The 21,167-nt window shown below is 41.7% G+C and overlaps 1 protein-coding gene across 6 annotated transcripts in view; it reads left to right on the top strand.

Annotated features, from left to right (window-relative positions):
- Positions 1 to 21,167, top strand: part of INPP4B (inositol polyphosphate-4-phosphatase type II B) — an 851,608-nt gene that overhangs the window by 206,083 nt on the left and 624,358 nt on the right. For 5 of the 6 annotated variants that reach the window (XM_077476952.1, XM_077476955.1, XM_077476953.1 and 2 more), the window contains exon 3: positions 18,600 to 18,718. In XM_077476952.1, the coding sequence (XP_077333078.1) occupies positions 18,600 to 18,718 (119 nt within the window). Of the gene's footprint in view, positions 1 to 18,599; positions 18,719 to 18,928; positions 19,029 to 21,167 lie in introns of those variants that run through there. The other variant, XM_077476958.1, reaches the window with a different exon arrangement.

Raw genomic sequence — 21,167 nt, 5'->3', positions numbered from 1 at the left:
ACCATGCCCAATTTTAATGGAACCTCTTAACCTCCCTGGCGGTGATCCCGAGTCTGGCTCGGGCTGGCATTTCAGTACCATAAGCGGTAACCCCGAGCCAGACTTGTGATCGCATCGCATCGCTGGATACAGGGAGAGGTTACTTACCTTGTCCCCTGGATCCAGCGATGTGCTCTGCGCTGTGTGATCGAGCTGTCCTCCGCTCGATTCACACAGTGCCCGAGTACCACCGAGCTCCGTTCCCTGCGACGTTACGGCGCACGGGAACGTAGATCGGCGCCAAATTCAAAAAAGTAAAAATACACAAAACACACACAGTACTGCAATCTTACAGATTACAGTACTGTATAAAAAAATTACACACACCCTTTGTCCCTAGTGGTCTGTGCAGTGCTCTGCATGTAGTTTTATATTATAAATACTATTTTTTCTGCCTGGAATTTGGAGATTGTCCATTTCAACCAAAAAGTGTCCCTTTATGTCAAAAGTGATTTTAGACCAACTAGAAATCAGCGATAATAAATTATAATCACTTGCAGAATTGAGCGATAGCGATTTGTGGGGAAATTCGTCATCAAACACTAAATCTAATGACAGCGACAATTCTGCAAATGAGCAAATTTCAGTGTTTTTGGATTTGATTACATTATTGAATCATTTTTATTATTATTTATTGTATTATAAACTTTATCATACCCGAGATGTCTGCTAGACTCTGGTTTGAACAGATTTAAGTGAGTTATTCCTAAGAATTGCAGGCCTACAATATAAAACGCCAAATTTTCATGCAAAATAATTGTACCGCTTTCAGCACCTAAAATCAGAACTAATCATACCGCCAGGGAGGTTAAAGTGGCCCAGGGTATCGTACGCTTGAACCATTCCAAAGCACAGGAGGGATCACAATAGTCAAAAAAATGAAATTTGGGGCTCAAACGTACTGGAAAATGGTACCAATTGCCTAGTGTGATTTGTCCTCTGACTGTTCATCATATTAAAGCCCAGATGGGAGGTAGAAGGAGGGTCGAAGATTACCTTTGACTGTGTGAGCTGAAATTTTCATATGCACCATATTGGGACACCTGCATTTACACGCATGGAACTGGCATCCCAGTCTTAGTCTGTAGGGTTCAAATTTGAGTTGGCCCACCCTTTGCAGCTATAATAGCTTAGACTCCTCTGGGAAAGCTGTCCACAAGGTTTAGAAGTGTGTCTATGGGAATGTTCGACCATTCTTCCAGAAGCACATTTTTGTGGTCGGCACTGATGTGGGCGAGAAGGCCTGGCCTTCAGTCTCTAATTCATCCCAAATATGTTCTGTCTGGTTGAGGTCTGGACTCTGTATAGACCAGTCAAGTTCCTCCACCACAAACTCGCTCATCTTTTTGGCCAGGCCTTTTCATCCAACATCAGTGCCTGACCTTACAAATGCACTTCTGGAAGAATTGTCAAATATTCCCATAGAAACACTCCTAAACCTTGTGCACAGCCTTCCCAGAAGAGTTGAAGCTGTTATAGCTCCAAAGGGTGGGCCAACTCTATATTGAACCCTACGGACTAAGACTGGGATGTCATTAAAGTTGATGTGCGTGTAAATGCAGATGATCCAATACTTTTGGTAATATAGTGTAACTTCAATAGTTTGTGTCTCTGGTTTTACAAATTATATTGACTCTTATTTAAATAAGTAGGGCATATTCACGTTCAGGTCAATTTTCATATATCTTAGTGAATAGGCTATAGTTATGTAAACAGTCATTGTGCAAAGTATACCCAATTGTGTGGAAGGGCGAATAAAAAAAGATGTACTTTTGCATGCAATTTGATATTTGAAGTCACTTCATTCACCAAAGCTAGATAAAAATTCTATTGCAAAAAAAAAAAATTGCATTAAGGGGCACATTCAGTCCAGTGTGTTTTTGTTCTGCATCAAAAGCTCATGGAAAGTAGATTATGTGGTTTCCAATGGCATAGTTCACACCAGTGCAGTCAGTTCCAGGGCTTTTCAATTCCAGAAAAAAATAGAACATGCTTCATTTTTCCTGTACTGGAATGCAGTAAAACGTATCAAAAAAAACACTGGACCCTAGTATAGTAAGAAAAAAAAAAAAACACAGAAAAAAAAGAAGAAAAAAAAGCATCTGGAATGCATCTGAAAACACATCAAAGGGCCAGTTCACACCAGATGCAGTTCTGTGCACTTTTTTCTGTACAGTGTTTTCCATGTATTCCATTGACTCTAGTTCACACCATGCAGTCAGTTCCAGTCAGTTTCCGGTCAGTTTCTGTACCGGAAACTGACTGCATGGTGTGAACTGGAGCCATTGGAATACATGGAAAACACTGTGCATGCATTTTTAGGGCGGGTTTACACCACAAAATGCACCCCGGATACGTTCTGGATCAGTTTTTGCTTACAGTTCACACCTCACACAGTTCCAGTGCATTTGTGTTACAATTTGCTAGGTTCCAGTACAGTTCTCTGCAGAAAAAATGCCGCATGTTCTACTTTTTTTTCTTCACTGGAAACTGACTGCTCTGGTGTGAACTAGAGCCATTTTTGAATACACGGAAAACACTGTATGCATTTTTAATGCAGAAAAAAAGCGCATGGAACTGCATCTGGTGTGAACTAGCACTAATGAGTCAGGTAAATTTTTTCGGTTTTCACTCATCCAATCACATACAAGAAAAAAACTCCACTTTCATGGGGAAGAAAATAGCAAATAAAGAAAAAATAATATAGCGTCCAAAATTGTGTCACAACTCATATTGCAATTGAATGTTATTAAAAATGACCTTTTCTTTTCAATCTTCAGCAGTTGTTATTTTCTAAAAAGGCAATGCCATATGGCTACCTGGTGTTGTTCTGTACACAGTGTGTACTGGCCACTCCCCAGAAACATCATTTCCTGCTTGTGTGATTGGCTGACCAATTTTCCCAGAAGTCTGCCTAAGATGCAAGTCAGATTTCTGGCATCCCCTGCAACAAACATTTTATTTTTCTGTGAGATACTTCCAGTAGGAAGGGATGCAGGCCCGCAGATTTCCTCATTAGAGCCCTGCAGCTACACAGCTGACAGATAATTAGGAAACCACTCCCATTAGACCCACTCAGAACAGAGGCACAGGGGAACAAACATTCTTCAGAATTCTTCTTCAGAATAACAGTAGGAAGAAGCAATAAATATAAATATAAAGAAGGAATCTGCAACAGAGTTTGTTATAATCCTTGCAATGTACATCGATCACCCAGAGGGGAATGTTTTTTTCTCAACAAAAGTGGAGTTATGCTTTAAATATATATAATCCTTGAACATGATTGGCTGTTTCTGCAGTGTAAATTTTCCCTTTGTTTCACCCAGTGTTCATTTTGACATCAAATTTCAATTTAGTTTTAGTTATAGTCTTTTGTTTGGTGGTTGTCGCTTCTAGGTTTGCCACATCCCTAAATCTAAAGAAACACAGAATGAACCCCTGGGGTGAGACTTTTAAGGCACTCAAACCATATATATTCCATAAAAATAGAACAATTTATTGAAGAACAATATTAAAAAACCGTATCATAAGTAGAAAACCATGGAATTGACAGAGTAGTATTATAAAATATTTTTTACTTTTTGCTATAGTAAATATCCGAAAAAAACTAATTTATTCATCCATTTAGGCAAATATGTATTCTGCCACATATTTTTGGTAAAAGAATTGCAATAAGCGTATATTGATTGGTTTGCGCAAAAGTTATAGTGTCTACAAAATACGGGATATATTTATGGTATTTTTATTACTTATTTTTTTTTTTTTACTAGTAATGGCTGTGAACTGCAAGATTGCGGCGGACAGATCGGACACTTTTTTTGGGACCATTGACATTTATACTGCGATCAGAGCTAAAAATAGCCACTGATTACTGTATAAATGTCACTGGCACAGAATGGGTTAACACTAGGGGGAAATCAAGGGGTTACGTGTTCCCTAGGGAGGCGTTTCTAACTGTGGGGGCAGTGTACTGACTGGAGGAGGAGAGAGATCGCTGTTCCTGATCACTAGGAACAGCGGATCTCTCACTACTCCCTTGACAGAACGGGGATCGATTTGTTTACATTGACAGATTCCCGTTCTGTCTCTCTGAGGAGCGATCGTGGGTGGCCGGCGGACATCGCTCCCTATAGCTTCTTAAAGCGGCCGACGTACAATGGCGGTGATTCGTGCAGCTGTGCCAACCTGCCACAGTACAACTGTGGCGGCTGGTCGGCAAGTAGTTAATGGTGGCCGGCGGCCATCGCTTCCTGTAGCTTCTTAAAGCTGCCGACGTACAATGACGATGATTCGCTCAGACATTCCAACCTACCACAGTACAACTGCAGCGGCTGGTCAGCAAGTAGTTAATGGTGGCCGGCGGCCATCGCTTCCTATAGCTTCTTAAAGCTGCCGATGTACAATGACGATGATTCGCTCAGACATGCCAACCTACCACAGTACAACTGCGGTGGCTGGTCGACAAGTAGTTAATGTTTTAAACATGCAATTCAGACACAGATTTAGCCGTTGTGATATAAATTCAATTTAGTTTTAGTCTTAGTCTTTTAACTAAAATGTAGTCATATTTTAGTCATCTGAATTGTTTCAGTCATATTTTAGTCGACTAAAATAGTATTGATTTAGTAGACGAAAACATTTTAGTTGATGAAATTAACACTGGTTTCACCTCATTCACTAAAGTAGGTCAAAATGCAATTTGAAGGAGAATATACGCTACTTCCTTAGTAAATCAACGCCACTGTTTTTTCTCAAAACTTTTTTTTTTTTTTTTTTTGTATACTTTGGGTGATCTGCACAGAATCATAACAGAATAACTGTCCAAGCATAGAAACCATATCACTATTAATGAAGATAAAAAGAATGGAACTTGGAGGTTGGGTTTAAAAAAAGTGTTATATCTTTGTTACTAGGGTCAAGTAAAGTGAATTATAATTTATAATTTGTAGAGGATATTGTTCATGCAAGCGTTACAAATCAATGTCCATAAATCTGGGATTGCGGTCACGTTTACCATGGAAGGGTTAAATAAAGAAAGCCTCAGACTTGCTAAAGAATACAAATAGTGTCCTTTTATAAACTCACACTCTTCCTGTGGAAACGGGGATCTGCAATCTACACTACAGTCTTCCTGCTACAGGCATTCTATTGGAGATAATCCAAATATAGGCATTAATTACTGTAAATGTTTGAGATCCCATAAAAACCGGGAATATTTTTATACCAGAACGGTACCAGACATTATATGACCTGATTCTGCCAGAGTTACGAAAACTTTACCTCAGTTTTAAACCTGAACGTAATGCAGATTGAAAAATGCAATTCAGTGTAGTTAGAGTCTTATAAAAATATTTACATTTAAATCCAACAAGTCAAAAAATTTTAATCTGTCTTAATAAACCACTTAAGGAGTGGAAGGATTTGCCCCCTTAATGACCAGGCCATATTTTGCGATACGGCACTGTGTCGACAACTGACAATTGCACGGTCATGCGGTAATGTACCCAAACAAAATCGGTCTCCTTTTTTTTCCCCACAATGGAGCTTTCTTTTGGGGGTAGTTTATTGCCTTTTTTTTTTTTTTTTTGCACTATAAACAAAAAAAGGCTCACAATTAAAAAAAAAAAAATCTTTCTATAGTTTAGGCCAATATATACTACATATTTTTGGTAAAAAAAAATCGCAAGAAGCGTATATTGGTTATAGCGTCTATAAAAGAGGGAATATATTTATGGCATTTTTATTATTATTATTATTTTTTTTTACTGGTAATGGATTTTTAGCTGGACTGCGACATTGTGGCGGACAAATCTGACCCCAAGTGACACTTTTTTGGAACCAGTGACATTTATACAGTGATCAGTGCTATAAAAATGCACTGATCCCTGTATAAATGACCCTAGCAGGGAAGGGGTTAACACTAGGGGTTGATCAAAGGGTTAAATCTGTTCCCTGGGAGGTGTTTCTAACTGGGGACGGGGGGGGGGGGGGGGACTGACTGGGAGCAGAAAGTGATCACTGTTCCTAATCACTAGGAACAGACTATCCCTCTCTACTTCCCCGACAGAACGGGCATCTGTTTGTTTACATTTACAGATCCCCATTCTGGCTCTCTGTGGAGCGATCTCAGGTGACCAGAGGAAATTGCGGCCACTAGCCACACTAATCGGCTCCAGCCACGTGCCGCACGCACGTCCACTGTATCTATTGCATGAATCGATGTACACCTATGGTGATTCAGGCAATAGAGCCTATCTGCCGCAGTATAACGATGGCAGCTGGTCAGCAAGTGGTTGAATCTCTTGTAACTCCTCGTATGACAACACTAAGAGACTAGGAGCTGGCGGGCCGACAAACATTAAGAACCAATACATGCACGTCACGTACCAGGCTGGAGGCTCAGGTTGAGAGGGCTCCCCTTGCAGATGAGTGCAGCGTGCCCCTGGAGTTGGAGACAGAGGGTGCTATGCCCAGAAATGCACAGGTTGCCTGCCGGTGAAGCTGTCTGATAGTTCCAGAAGCGGACACCAGGAGCAGAGAAGGTGGTCACAGCCAATGATTCCCTGGAGGTAATGACGGACCTTAACAGGTGGAAAAGCAGAGATTTCGTCAGAAGCCATGCCGGGGGTCAAACACAGGAAGTCAGTCAGAAGCAGAGGCAGGAGGTGTAGTTTAGATCAAGCTGGGGTCAAAGACAGGAAGTCAATCTGGAACAGGCAAAAGCAGGTCGGTGAAACAAGCCGGGTTCAGAGCCAGGAGAGAAGCCAGAGCAGGTCAGGGTAAGCCGAGTCGGTAACAGGTAATCAAACAGGAGCAAGGAACACAGGAACACAGGATGCAGCGCTGCGATTTATGAGAGCAATTGGAGTCCTTATAGGCCAACAAAACACTGGTAATTAGCACGTTAGCTAGCATACAGTCGCTGTTGTGCACCAATTGCTAATGCGCATGCGCGGATTCACGCAGCCATAATTGATATTGGCATATCTGCCAGTTCTTCTCCAGTTTCTTCCCTGACAATGCACTTGTGTTGACAGTTGGGGAGAAGTGACTTAAATTTTTACTGCTGCTCCTTCATTCTTAGCCCTTGTACACACGGTCGGACATTCCGACAACAAAATCCGTTGGATTTTGTCCGAAACTTGTGTTGCATACACACGGTCGGACAAAGTTGTCAGAAAATCCAATCGTACGTAATGTGACGACGTTATTTCATTACGACGGGACTACATTCAGGCTAGTAGCCAATAGCTTTGGTCTAGGAATTTGATCTGAGCATGCGTGGCACTTTGTCCGATCGGAATTCTCTACCCCCAATCAGACAAAGTCCGATCGGATCATGTTGTCGGAAAGTTTTATAGCCCAGCTCTAAAACTTTGTCCATCGGATAGTCCGACGGAAACAGTCCGATGGAGCCCATACACAGTCGGATTATCGGACAACACGGTCCGATCGGACATTTTCCTTCGGAATGTCCGACCGTGTGTACAAGGGCTAAGACTAGACAAAACTCAAACTCCTTTAGGAGGTAAAAAAAAAAACTCTCCCATATATTGGAACATACACAAGTCTGGAATATTGCTGCACTGCTTGATGACTTTATTGAAGCATTTAAATCATATCATGGGTACGACCGGAACAATGAAAGGTAACGCATTTTGCGTAGGATTTAGTGCTTACTCAAGCCTGCTCCTGTGTGTGTATTTCTGATGTGCGTTTAGCTGCTGTTGTGGGGTTCTGCTTTAAGCTTCCCATAAAAAGATGACAGTCCAGCTGTTCGGACTAAAATGCAATCTAATGTCTATGGGGTCTGATCATTGTTGAAATATAAATGGTCACATAAAACAACTTCTCACATTACAGACCCCCCCAGGGCCAGCATGTCTGTGCTTTATCTGTTAAAGCAGAACTCTAGCCAAAAATAGCAAGATAATAAAATGAATAGCCCGTTTAAACATTTAAAAAAAATAACTAAACCCGATAATTCTCCTGCAGTACTTTTTTCTGCCCATTAGATGTCCTCATTTAAATGGCCAGCATCATTCAAACCACTTCCTCTGAGCCCAGAACATCCTGGGCATGCTGAGAGGCCGAGCCAGCTGCTGGTCCCAACATCTGTGTGGACTGTGAAGTCGGGATCTTTCCTGAGTTTTGACCGACGAGTAACTTCAACCAATAGTGGGCTTTAGCAGATTCACTTTATGTATCCAAGCATGTGAAAAGAAAATCCACATTTTCTTATTTTACCTGCACACGATTAGATAATTGAAGTGAATATTCACACAATGTATTGTAACAATTCTCAAATAACTTAGTACCTGATCTTTATTGGCTTCTTGGGCTGCTTCTTCCTCTCCTTCTGCCATACCATACAATGACTGCAAGAGGTTCATAATGAATACTTTTTTTGGAAAAAATTAACTCTTTTGAATAAAAAATAAGACAACAGTAAAATTAGCCCAATTTTTTTTTTTATATTGTGAAAGATAATGTTACGCCGAGTAAATTGATACTCATCATTTCACGCTTCAAAATTGTGCCTGCTCGTGGAATGGTGTCAAACATTTACCCTCAAAAATCTCCATAAGCGACATTTAAAAAATTCTACAGGTTGGATGTTTTGTGTTACAGAGGAGGTCTAGGACTAGAATTATTGCTCTCGCTCTACCGATCGCGGCGATACCTCACATGTGTGGTTTGACTACCGTTTTCATATGCGGGTGCTACTCACATATGCGTTCGCTTCTGCGCGCAAGCTCGTTGGAACAGGGTGTTTTAAAAAAGAATAATTTTTTTCTTATTTATTTTACTTGGTTTTATTTATTTTTACACTGTTTAAAAAAAATAATAATAATTGGATCACCTTTATTCCTATTACAAGGAATGTAAACATCCCTTGTAATAGAAGAAAGCATGACAGGTCCTCTTAAATATGAGATCTGGGGTGAAAAAGTCCTCAGATCTCATATTTGGACTTAAATGCAATAAAAAAATAAAAATAAATGTCATTTGAAAAAATGTGCCTTTAAGAGGTATGGGCGGAAGTGATATTTTGACGTCGCTTCTGCTCTGCTATGGTATAGAGACGGGTGGGGGCCATCTTCCCCTCACTCATCTCCATATCACAGAGAAGACAGGTTCCGGATCGCCTTCCGCCTCTACTGACAGCTCTGGTAAGCGGCGGAGGGCGCAGGGTGGCACCTCTCCCGCCGCCGATAATGGTGATCTCGCGGCGAACCCGCCGCAGTGACCACCATTATTGTACACACGACCGGTGCCTGAAGAGATGGATATCTCGGTTGTGGCAGCAGCTGCTGCCGTTACCGAGATATCCCTCTTCAAAAAATGGACGTACATCGTCGTGCGCCGGTCGTGTTAATGTGGTTAATTTTGCTGCATGCATTAGTATGGTGATTATATTATTATTATTATTATGCATTTGTATGTGTATATTTACAGTATATAGGTTACAATTCTTGTAAGAGTCTACGCTATATTTCCTATAGCAGTATGAAACATATTTGTTCATTTTCATTCTCCAGGAACAAATTAAAACTTGAATGCTATGGGGAAATATTTTCAGTTTTCAAGTGAGCAAGTGGGCATTTGAAATGTAATTTAGTGTAGTTGTTTCAGCTGTACAACCTTAGCTCTCGTGGTTATTTTTTATTTATTTATTTTTTCATTATTATTTACTTGTATTCTCTCCCTGTCAGAGCAGAAGTGCCTAGTTGTCATGCTGTTTTTCTCTTGCTCTAGCTCAGTGCTGATTACAGACACTCAAAATATAAAGGGTCTGTCAACATTTCTTGAAGGAGAACTGAACTGAATTTGTTCATTGACAGTTTTATCCTCCTTCAGTAGCCTAGACAGGGTGTCCGTTATCATCCATGAACTAGAAAATAGACACAGCAGTTTCAATGAAAGACTAAAGGCCCGTACACGCGATCGGATTTTCTGACAACAAAACCGTGAATTTTTTTCCGGACATTGTTGGCTCAAACTTGTATTGCATACACGCAGTCACACAAATGTTGGGCCAAAATTCCAAACGTGGGAGCGCGGTGACGTAAAAGATGTACGACGGACCGAGAAAAAGTTCAATAGCCAGGGCTGCTCCTTCTGCTTGATTCAGAGCATGCATGAACTTTTGTGACGGACTTGTGTATGCACAATCGGAAATTCCGGCAACAAGTTTTGTTGGCGGAAAATTTGAGAACCTGCTCTTAAACATTTATGGGCGGAACTTCCGACAGCAAATGTTCGATGGAGCATACACACAATTGGACTTTCCGACAACAAGCTCACATCGAACATTTGTTGTTGGAAAGTCCAATCGTGTGTACGGGGCATTAGACTGATACTGGACAAAGAGTTCTGCTGTGATAGAGAGAGAAGGTAAGTGGATATACAGTACAGGAACACTTATCCTTAAGCCCTTGTACACACGGTCGGAGATTTCGACAACCAAATCCACCGGAGTAATTCCGACAGATTAATTCCGGAAGAGGTCCGGAAGTGATGTTGCATACGCACGGTCGGACAAAGTTGTCGGAAAATCCAATTGTACATAACGTGATGACGTTATTTCGTTAGGACGGGACTATGTTCAGGCTAGTAGCCAATAGCTTTGGTCTAGGAATTTGATTGTGAGCATGCGTGGCACTTTGTCCGTCGGAGTAGGCTACACATGATCGGAGTATGTCCGATCGGAGCATTTTGTCGGAAAATTTTACCGGCAAGTTGGAAAAGTTGGTCCGTCGGATATTCTGACGGAAACAGTCCGATGGAGACCACACACGGTCAGATAGGACACATTCAGTCGGAATCTCCGACCGTGTGTACAAGGGCTAAGAGGTTAGGCTACACTATTATAGCAACCTCAGAGTGAATGTTCAGATTTTTACAATTACCTATTCCTAAATGTTTTTCATAGTTTCATGTCAGTGTGTGGTATACCTTTTTATTTGCTGTCATTAAGATGCCTGTACATGCAAGAAAACAGTACATAAAGCACAGATTGTCTCTCTTGTTACAGTTAAGGTGCTCACTTTGCTTTGAATGTTGAGGAGCATGATTAACATTAATATACATTTTGACCCCTTTCACACCAGGGCGTTTTGCAGGCGCTATAGTGTTAGAAATAGCGCATGCAAAACGCCCTAAAGAAGCTACACCATTGTGTGTAGTGTGAAAGCCCCGAGGGCTTTTACACTATAGGGGTGCGCTGGCAGGACGTCAGAAAAAAGTCCTGCCAGCAGCTTCTTTGGAGCGGTGAAGTAGCGGTGTGTTTACCGCTCCTCCCCATTGAAATCAATGGGGCAGCACTGTAATACTGCCGGCAAAACGCCGCTATTGCGGCATATTGCCGGCGGTTTTAACCCTTTTGCGACCGCTAGCGGGGGTAAAAGCGCTCTGCTAGTGGCCGAAATGCGCCGCAAATCCGGCGGTAAAACGCCGCTATAAATAGCAGCGTTTTACCGCCCGCGCTATCAGCGGTGTGGTGTGAAAGGGATCTATGCAGGATGTATTTTTTTAAATTCAAAATTTATGTATGAGACATGAGAGTAGACATTTTTGTGGTTTTCATAATTCTGCTTATGATTATGAGATAAATATTCACCTCAAGAGATTGGAGATGCATGTTTTTATTTTATAAACATTTGGTGCCGCTCAGTAATGCTGCGTACACACGATCGGACATTTCAACAACAAAATCCATGTTTTTTTTTTTCGAAAGGATGTTGGCTCAAACTTGTCTTGCATACACACAGTCACACAAAGTTGGTCGGAAATTCCGAACGTCAAGAATGTGGTGACGTACAACGCGTACGACGAGCCGAGAAAAATGAAGTTCAATAGCCAGTACTGCTCTTTTGCTTGATTCCAAGCATGCATGGCACTTTGTGCGTCCGAATTGTGTATACACAATCGGAATTTGTGCAAACAGATTTTGTTGTTGGAAAATTTGAGAACCAGATCTCAAATTTTGTGCGACGGAAATTCTGATGGAAACTGTCCGATGGAGCCTACACCTGGTCGGAATTTTCACGGTGTGAAGTGCCTGCAAAGCGCTGTTGGCAGCGGCGCTTTGTGGGCACTTTTAACCCTTTATTTGGCCACTAGTGTGGGTTAAAAGTGCCCCGCTAGCGCTCAAAAAACGCTGGTAAAGCGCTGCTAGTTTAATCGGCGCTTTACCAGCGTTTTTCGGCCCTGGCAATGTGAAAGGGCTCTTAAAGCGGGACTGTACTGTGGAAAAAAATATTAAAAGCCAGCAGCTACAAATACTACAGCTGCTGACTTTTAATAAATGGACACTCACCTGTCCCGGGGTCCAGCGATGCCGGCAGCCGAGGCCGATCGATCGCTCGGCTCTCGGCTGCTGCCGCCACCATTCTAGGTGAGGGAATCAGGAAGTGAAGCAAATCGGCTTCACTTCCCGGTTCCCTACTGCGCATGCGCGAGTCGCTCAGCGCAATAGGAATTGTCCGCGCTGTCTCTGGGACCCGTGTGTGTCCCAGCAGACAGCGCGGCAGGACAGGAAATGGCATAGAGTGTAAATACCTGTCTTTGACAGATATCTGCACCCCCTCCCCCCTGAAAGGTGCCAATTGTGACACCGGAGAGGGGGAGGGTTCCGATCAGCGGAAGTTCCAATTTAGGGTGGAACCCCGCTTTAAAGTACTTGGGCTTTTACATTGGGATTGCAGATGAGGCTTCTTTCAAGCGCTTTACAGGTGCTTTTTTAACGCCAAAGCGCCTGAAAAACGCCTGAAAAACACCCCAGTGTGAAAGGGGACTAATTGTTACTCATTATCGTGAACCCTGACCTTTGTACAATGCACACAATCACCTTGATGAAACTAAATTCACATCAGAAGCCCCCCCCCCCCCCTTCACATCAGAGGTTCCACCATCACTTTAAAGGCCTCTCATCATATCAGAGGTACCCCATTGTAGGAGATGCCCCCCCCCCCAATTGTGTCAGAGGTCTCCCCATCACATCAAAGTCCCCCTTCACATCAGAGCCACCCCTTCATGTCAGAAGCCATCCCGTACATGAGTCTCCCCATCACATCATAGCCTCCTCATCGCACAATCCCCACTTCACATAAGAGCCAAATCGTTTGGCTTCAGCAACATGGCAGAAGGTGGAAGGTAGAGGTCTGTACTTCCATCTTCTGAATGCTGGGGGTGGCCCTACATACCTCCTGCCCTAGATCAGTGTTATGCTTTGCCATTTTGGTTGGTGAGCTGACCACAATCACCATAGAAAAGAATGACACAATGTGTCCTGACCCTAGAGCAGGGGTAGGCAACCTCGGCCGTCAGCTGTTTTGAAACTACAAGTCCCATGAGACATTGCAAGACCCTGGCAATTACAGCCATAACTCCTAGCGGCAGAGGCATGATGAGATTTGTAGTTTCACCACAGCTGGAGGGCCAAGGTTGTCTACCCCTCCCCTAGAGTGTCATTGGTTGTTATGGTGCTGGGGGCTGACCTGCCTGCACCATGGAAGCTTGTGATGCTTATCCAAGGCAGACTGGGTTCCATGCTTGCCGCACCTTGGGGGGACCCAAAAGGCACCCTGGTTGAGAAACACTGAACTAGGTGATATGCAGTGTAGCAGCTGAAGATCTGACCACCTAAATGTTCTCCTGATTGGGACAATTCTGCTCACTTCCTGTAAAGACCGAAAAGGACAGGAAATCTCTCCAGTTAGAACATAAGCTGCAATAACACACTTTTCTTTAGTAAAATAGGAAAGAATGTATGGTTATAATTAGTATATTGTCTTCCTGTCTCAGTGACCCTCGTTTGTTGTCCTGCTGTGACAGGAACTGAAAGTGAGGTGAAATCTCCCCAACAGGGTCATGGACAGCAATAAATGAAAACACAACTATTAACTGTCAAATGTCAATCCAAAAGCATATAGGCCATATATACATTTTGGCAGAGTTGTGCTTAAACTCATGTTCGGACTTGTCCTTATATAATATATATACGGTATGTATGCATGTCTGCATAAATTGTTAGATAGATTTTATATATATATATATATATATATATATATATATATATATATATATATACACACACACACACACACACACACACACACACACACACACATATTAGAGAGAGAGATAGAGTTATGTGTATATATATATATATATATATATATATATATATATATATATATATATATATATATATATATATATACACACACACACATACACACACATATCTCTATTCAAATTTTTTTTTTTTTATTGTACATTAAAGTAGAACTATAGGCAAAAAAAATAAAACATATTTTCATTTTGGATAAAGTAAGGGAGGAAGTTTTTCACTTCACTTCCTGTTCCATAGCCAAAACAGGAAGTGACAGGAAATCCCTGCAAATGAAGGGAATCCTTTAGGGACCCCCAGGTCACCAAAACTAGTGACCCCATTGGAAGATTTCCCCGCCCAAAATGTGTGATTTTCTTTTTACTTTCACTTTCACTAATAATGGTAAACAACACAACTAGAGAAGGATCAATCTCCCTAATGGGGACAGACTCTGTCCAAAGCTATCAAAAAATAAATAAAAACTAGTTTTGCCTTTAGTTGTATCAGGGGTGCAATGCTTTTCATTTGTAATATGTATTTTACATTTTTTTCCCCAAAAGGTGAACTTATCCTTTAACTTAAAGCGGTGTTAAACCCAAAACGCAAATATTTATTATATTGCAGCTTACCAATTCTTCGATGTGGTGACTCTATTAGTTTCCTTTTTAGGCTTTCTTTCCTTGATTTTTATCTGATGATCCGACCAGTAAGTCTGGTGTTTTGCAACAGACCAACCTGTCCTGCAGACGAACCAATGACAGGGGTGCTTGCAATGATAAGTTTTCACTCATTCATGTAAAACCTCTATCATGAAAGTAAATACAGCTTGCTGTACATGTTTAAAAAATGTGTTAGCTGGAGTTTGGCTGCAATTTTTTTATTGTTTCTAAATCTGCTAGTACATCTAATACTCTCCTCCCCTCATACTGACAATGCTGCTGTCCAAAGGTGTCCCTGTTGCTCCTTCATCCAGAGTGGGGGCCGCTCTAATGCAGGAGGGTGCATTTTTCTGCCCAGATCACCAAGTGAAAACGGGGGAAAAAGCCTAAAAAAGAAAACGAATGCAGCCACCACATCTGTGGTTTTTCATTTTAATATAGCTTTTTAGTTTGGCTATAAAGTCAGAAGGTTTTTTTTTTATCTTAATGTATTCTGTGCATTAAAGTGATTGTAAAGGTTTGTTTTAAAAAAACAAAAACAAAAAAAAAAAAAAACATGTCATACATACCGCTTCTGTGCAAGGGTTTTGCACAGAGCAGCCCAGATCCTTCTTTTTTAGGGTCCCCAACGGCGCTCCTAGCTCCGCATTTTATGGGGGCACTCATGCGGGCACGCTTCCGGGCTCTGCTGCTGCGTCCATTGACACAGACAGCAGGACCCGGCGCCCCCCCTCCCCCTAGCTCACTGGATTTGATGGACAGCAGCGGGAACCAATTGCTCCTGCTGCTCAAAATCTATCCAATGAGGACCCGAGACAGCAGCTGGAGCTGCTCTTATCATCTCTTTTGCTGGAACGATCGGGTTCAGGTAAGAAAAAAGGGGGGCTCTAGAGGGTAGCTGCACCACAGAAGGTGTTTCACCTTAATGCATAGAATGTATTAAGGTGAAAAACCTTGAGACTTTACAACTCCTTTTAAGATAAAAAAAACCTTCTGTGTGCAGCAGCCCCTCTCAGTCCCCTTAAAACTTACCTGAGCTCCATCTCGATCCAGCAATGTTGCACTAGAGACTTGGCTGTACTGGGACTCTCCCTCCTCATTGGCTGAGATAGCAGAGAAGCACCATTGGCTCCTGCTGCTGTCAATCTAAGTCAGTGAGCCAATGAGGAGAGAGAAAAGGTGGGGTAAGATCTGAATGGACACAGGAATCTGTAACTCAGCCCGGGTGTCCCCATAGCAAGCTGCTTGCTGCGGGGGCAATCAACAGGAGGGAGGGGCCAGGAGCATTGAAAAGGGACCCCAGAAGAGGAGGATCCAGGATGCTCTGTGTAAAAGCAACGGCATAGAGCAGGTAGGTATAAAAGGTTTGTTGTTTTTAACTAAAAAAAACAAGACTTTAGTATCACTTTAACCACTTGCCGACCAGTGCACGACGTATCGCTGTCATGTCAGTGGTAAACCCCCCCCACAGAAATAACTTCTCCCTCGGACACACTTAACCGACTGATCGCCCCCTAGTGGTTGACCCCTTCCCTGCCAGTGCCATTTACACAGTAATAAGTGCATTTTTATATCGCTGATCGCTGTATAAATGACAATGATCCCAAAATAGTGTCAAAAGTGTCCGGTGTGTCTGCCATAATGTCGAAGTCACAATAAAAATAGGAGATTGCTGCCATTACTAATAAAAATAAAAAATAAAAAAAATGCCATAAATCTATCCACTATTTTGTAGTCGTGACAACTTTTGCGCAAACCAATCAATATACGCTTATTGCCATGTTTTTTTTTTTTTACCACAAATATGTAGAATACATATCGGCCCAAAATGAGAAAAGAAATTTGTTTTTTATATATTTGTTGGGGATATTTATTATAGCAAAAAGTAAAAAATATTGCTTTTTTTTTTAAAAAATTGTCGCTCTATTTTTTGTTTATAGTGCAAAAAATAAAAACCGCAGATCAAATACCACCAAAAGAAACCTCTATTTGTGGGGAAAAAAAGGGCATCAATTTTGTTTGGGTGCAACATCGTACGACTGCACAATTGTCAGTTAAAGCGGCGCAGTGCCCTATCGCAAAAAGTCAGGAACTGGGTAAAATGTTTCCAGGGCTGAAGTGGTTACGTTTATTGTAGCTAAACTCAAATTAACAGTGTAAGGCTGACCATACACCTATAGATTATCTGCAGATTTTCTATGGTTTGATGGAAAAAGTGGGAGATTCCCCCATCCACACAGTTTATCAAACATGGAAAAATCTGTTGCACTTTTTCCATCTAACCATAGAAAATCTACAGATAATCTATAGGTGTATAGCCAGATTAACACTGTTGACTTGAATGTTGCTACAATAAACTTCTTCAATTTAAGTTATTGTATTAGGCAACATGTGTATATGGAGATTGTGTGTGTGTGTGTGTGTGTGTGTGTGTGTGTGTGTGTGTGTGTGTGTGTGAAATAATAATAAAAAATAAATATATATATTATATATATATATATATATCTATATAGATATATATACATATATATATATATATATATATTACATACCTTTTTAAGATGGGAATGAGGGACACCTATTAGCAAAAGTATGCAGGCATAGGAGGACACACTCCTTGCCACGCCCCCTTAAAGGAGAATTGTACAGATTGGTTAAACCCACCAGTGCTTTTTTTACCACTACTATTCCTTTATATTGTCTTTTGGAATTTGCAAATACAACGATTTAGAAATCAGATGAAAGGGTTAGCGCTATAAAAAAACTTTTTGATAGATAAATAGCACATTTTATATAGATCTATATAGAGCAGACTAAAATGAGGGACAGATGAGGGGGGAAGAGGGACAGAGGGACATTGCTCCAAATCAGGGATAATCCCTCGAAATCAGGGGCAGTTGGGAGCTATGTATGCGTCTGTGTGTGTGTGTGTATCGGTGTCTATGTGCATACACACATATATGTGTGTGTGTGTAATATATGTGTACAGATGTCTATGTGCATACACTTTACTGTCATGTAAAGGGGACTGCTCTGTAAGGGGGACACTGTGTGTGTGTATGTATATATATATATATATATATATATATATATATATATATATATACATATGTATGTGTGTGTGTGTGTGTGTGTGTAAATATATATATATATATATATATATATATATATATATATATAATATGTGTGTGTGTGTGTGTATATGTATATATATATATATATATATATATATATATATATATATATATATATATATATATATATATATATATATATAATATGTATATGTCTTTGTGTGTATATATATATATATATATATATATATATATATATATATATATATGTGAAACCTAGCCAAGTACAACACATGTCAGCAATAACACAACTAGTTAATAAGTAGCCAGCTTATTAAACAATTCCTCCGGTGCTTTATGGGAAAAGGCTAAGTGACGTGCATCAGGTTTAAGGTCACATCTGACGCGGTTTATTCTCTTAAATTTGCTGGTGTGTTTGTGTATGGGACTCGGCGGGGATTAGCCTGCGATTGTACCAATGCTGGGCTTCTGGCTGGGAAGTCTGCTTCCAGGAGCTGCTTGTGGAAATGAATTCTCAGCTGTAACATGTGACTTCCTATGTCTGCGAAGGTAACTCCAAGGGACTTCCTCTGCTAAATCAGCTGCGTCTCCAGAGATGTGCTCCAGAGCTGATTCTAAGCCTGAGCCGTCCTGTGCCTCATGAACTGTTTTGCCTTTTATTGACACTTCTTTTTCTTTGCTTTGCAGCATGCAAGGATCTGCTGACTGCTGCCCGTGATGGAAAGCTGAACACGTTCGTACAGATCTCGGTGGCACATCCTACAGAACAGACTTTAACCAGATATGCCAACACAGAAATAGTGGAGGTGAGCGTGCTTCTTTTTTTTTTTTTTTCCTTCAGTCGCTTAAGTTGCTCACGCAAGTTTCAACACCTTTTTGAGCAATGTGATTTTGTTCTAGAAGTGTTTTTTTTTTTTTTTTCCGGGGCTCCTTGCCAAATAAAAAAACGTGTCGTTTCATGTAAAACATATTTCTAAGCAGCTAACACCTCATTCCAGCAACGACTGTGGGAATAGCACATCCTGGGAATCGGCGGTGGAATTATTGCATATACTTTATTTTTTTTATTGTTTAAAGCTCCTTGGATTGACAATGTGTTTTCGGATGAAGAAAAGGGTATGTATGTGCCTGGAGTGGGATATTAGACGTTGTGGAGAGGGGAGGAGGGGAGTACAAGGGAAAGGCTAGTGGCAGCCAGGAAGGGGATTGTTTACATTGGTCATGGCACCTCTTGTAGACGTAGGAGTGAGGAACGTGGTGTGTCAATGGACGTGTTGTGCTGTAGAATCACTTCTAAAAAGGGGAACATTTGCAATTCCTAAGGCGTGCAGAGGCTGGGATGAATGGGTACAGCATGCTTCTTGCAGACACAGATTTCCAGATGACTGCTAATCTGGTTGGCAACATCTGAACCTTTAGCTATTCTACAGGCTGCTAGAGATCTCCGCTCTTTAGCTTCCACTGTCTGGAGCGTTCCAGTAGACATAAGTACAATTTAGAGCTCCATTTTCTGCTTCAAGAATGACCCAGTTTTTATTCCCCCCCCCCCCCCTTTTCACTAGCGATCGCATTTGTACACCGCAGTGATTTTATAACCCGTTTGAGCATCCCGAGAAGATTGTTGCAATGCACTTGACACGGCAGATCTCCTCCTAAGCTATGTTTATTTATACTGTCCTTACTCTTCTGACTCGGTATAACGTGAGGCATGGTGAGACGGCTTGTTTGTTAAGAGATCTTATCTACCAGGAGGGAAGTACGTGGTCTTTTCTGCAGCAGGTCTCGCTTGTCTGTGTAGCGGGTTGGTTTCGGAAGCGATTATTCGAACCGCTGCCTCCACCCGAGCCTAGAAAAGCCATATTCCAAAGCATATAGTTTACGGAGAAAGCTATGAAAGCTGCGTGAAGTCTACCGTGCCACTCAAGCGAAAAATCACATCCTGACTTAAAACCAGCGAGATTCACAAATAAGCAGTGGGAGTTGACAGGTCTGCTAAACCAGGCTAATGGCTGTGCTCAGGATGCTTCCCATCACTCCAGTGGCATTAGCAGTAATGTAGCAGAACAATCCCGGTTATAAAGACTTTCTTGTTCTACTCCATTTCCTGTCTGCCTGCCCTGTGGATGGCAAAGCTTACAACAGTATTGGAAAAAAAAAAAAAAACACAGCTGTGTTAAACGTTATGAACTGCTTTCTTACCATATTGTTATTGGTACTGTGGGACTGTCCTGTTTTTAAAGTGTACCTGTACTTTTTCCATACAGGGTATATAATAAACATGGTAAGCAGGGGTGTTACGGATCATGAGGCCCCATCGTAAAATATTGATTAGGTCTGTAGCAGCTGACATGGTCCACTGTGACAATACTGTCTTCCAGGAGAGCTGTTGACATAGTCAATACGCTGCTAGGGATCAGTGCTGTGGATTGAATTCTAAATCTAGTAGCAATAATAATATTATTCACAGTGATATATTTAAATTACAAAATGATTATTGCTTCTAATGCACACAGTTACTCTAGAACCCTAAAGCAAACCCTTCTGAATTCTAGCTTCTTTAAACTTCTCTGTAGAGATCTCTGCTGTCCTTTAAGGCAGCAATCCCCAACCTTTTTTGGCACCAGGGACCATTTCACACAGCCCCCCTTTTATATCAGTGTACTCAGTTCCCCTTCACATCACATCCCATCACAGCCCCCCTTTTATATCAGTGTACTCAGTTCCCCTTCACATCACATCCCATCACAGTGCCCCTTTACATTAATGTAAGGGGACTGCTCTGTAAGGGGGGCACTGTAATGTAAGGGGACTGCTCTGTAAGGGGGGGCACTATAATGTAAAGGGATTGCTCTGTAAGGGGGGCACTGTAATGTAAGGGGACGGCACTGTAATATAAAGGGGACTGCTCTGCAAGGGGGGCACTGTCATGTAAAGGGGACTGCTCTGTAAGGGGGGCACTGTCATATAAAGGGGACTGCTCTGTAAGGGGGGCACTGTCATATAAAGGGGACTGCTCTGCAAGGGGGGCACTGTCATATAAAGGGGACTGCTCTGCAAGGGGGGCACTGTCATGTAAAGGGGACTGCTCTGTAAGGGGGGCACTGTCATATAAAGGGGACTGCTCTGTAAGGGGGGCACTGTCATATAAAGGGGACTGCTCTGCAAGGGGGGCACTGTCATATAAAGCGGACTGCTCTGTAAGAGGGGCACTGTCATGTAAAGGGGACTGCTCTGTAAGGGGGGCACTGTCATATA

This window comes from Lithobates pipiens, unplaced genomic scaffold (genome assembly GCF_037356315.1).
Source record: "Lithobates pipiens isolate NorthernLeopardFrog02 unplaced genomic scaffold, aLitPip1_a1.2 Scaffold_13, whole genome shotgun sequence".
NCBI lineage: Eukaryota > Metazoa > Chordata > Amphibia > Anura > Ranidae > Lithobates > Lithobates pipiens.
Note: the sequence above shows the minus strand (reverse complement) of the source record. Positions and strands in the feature narration are given on the sequence as shown.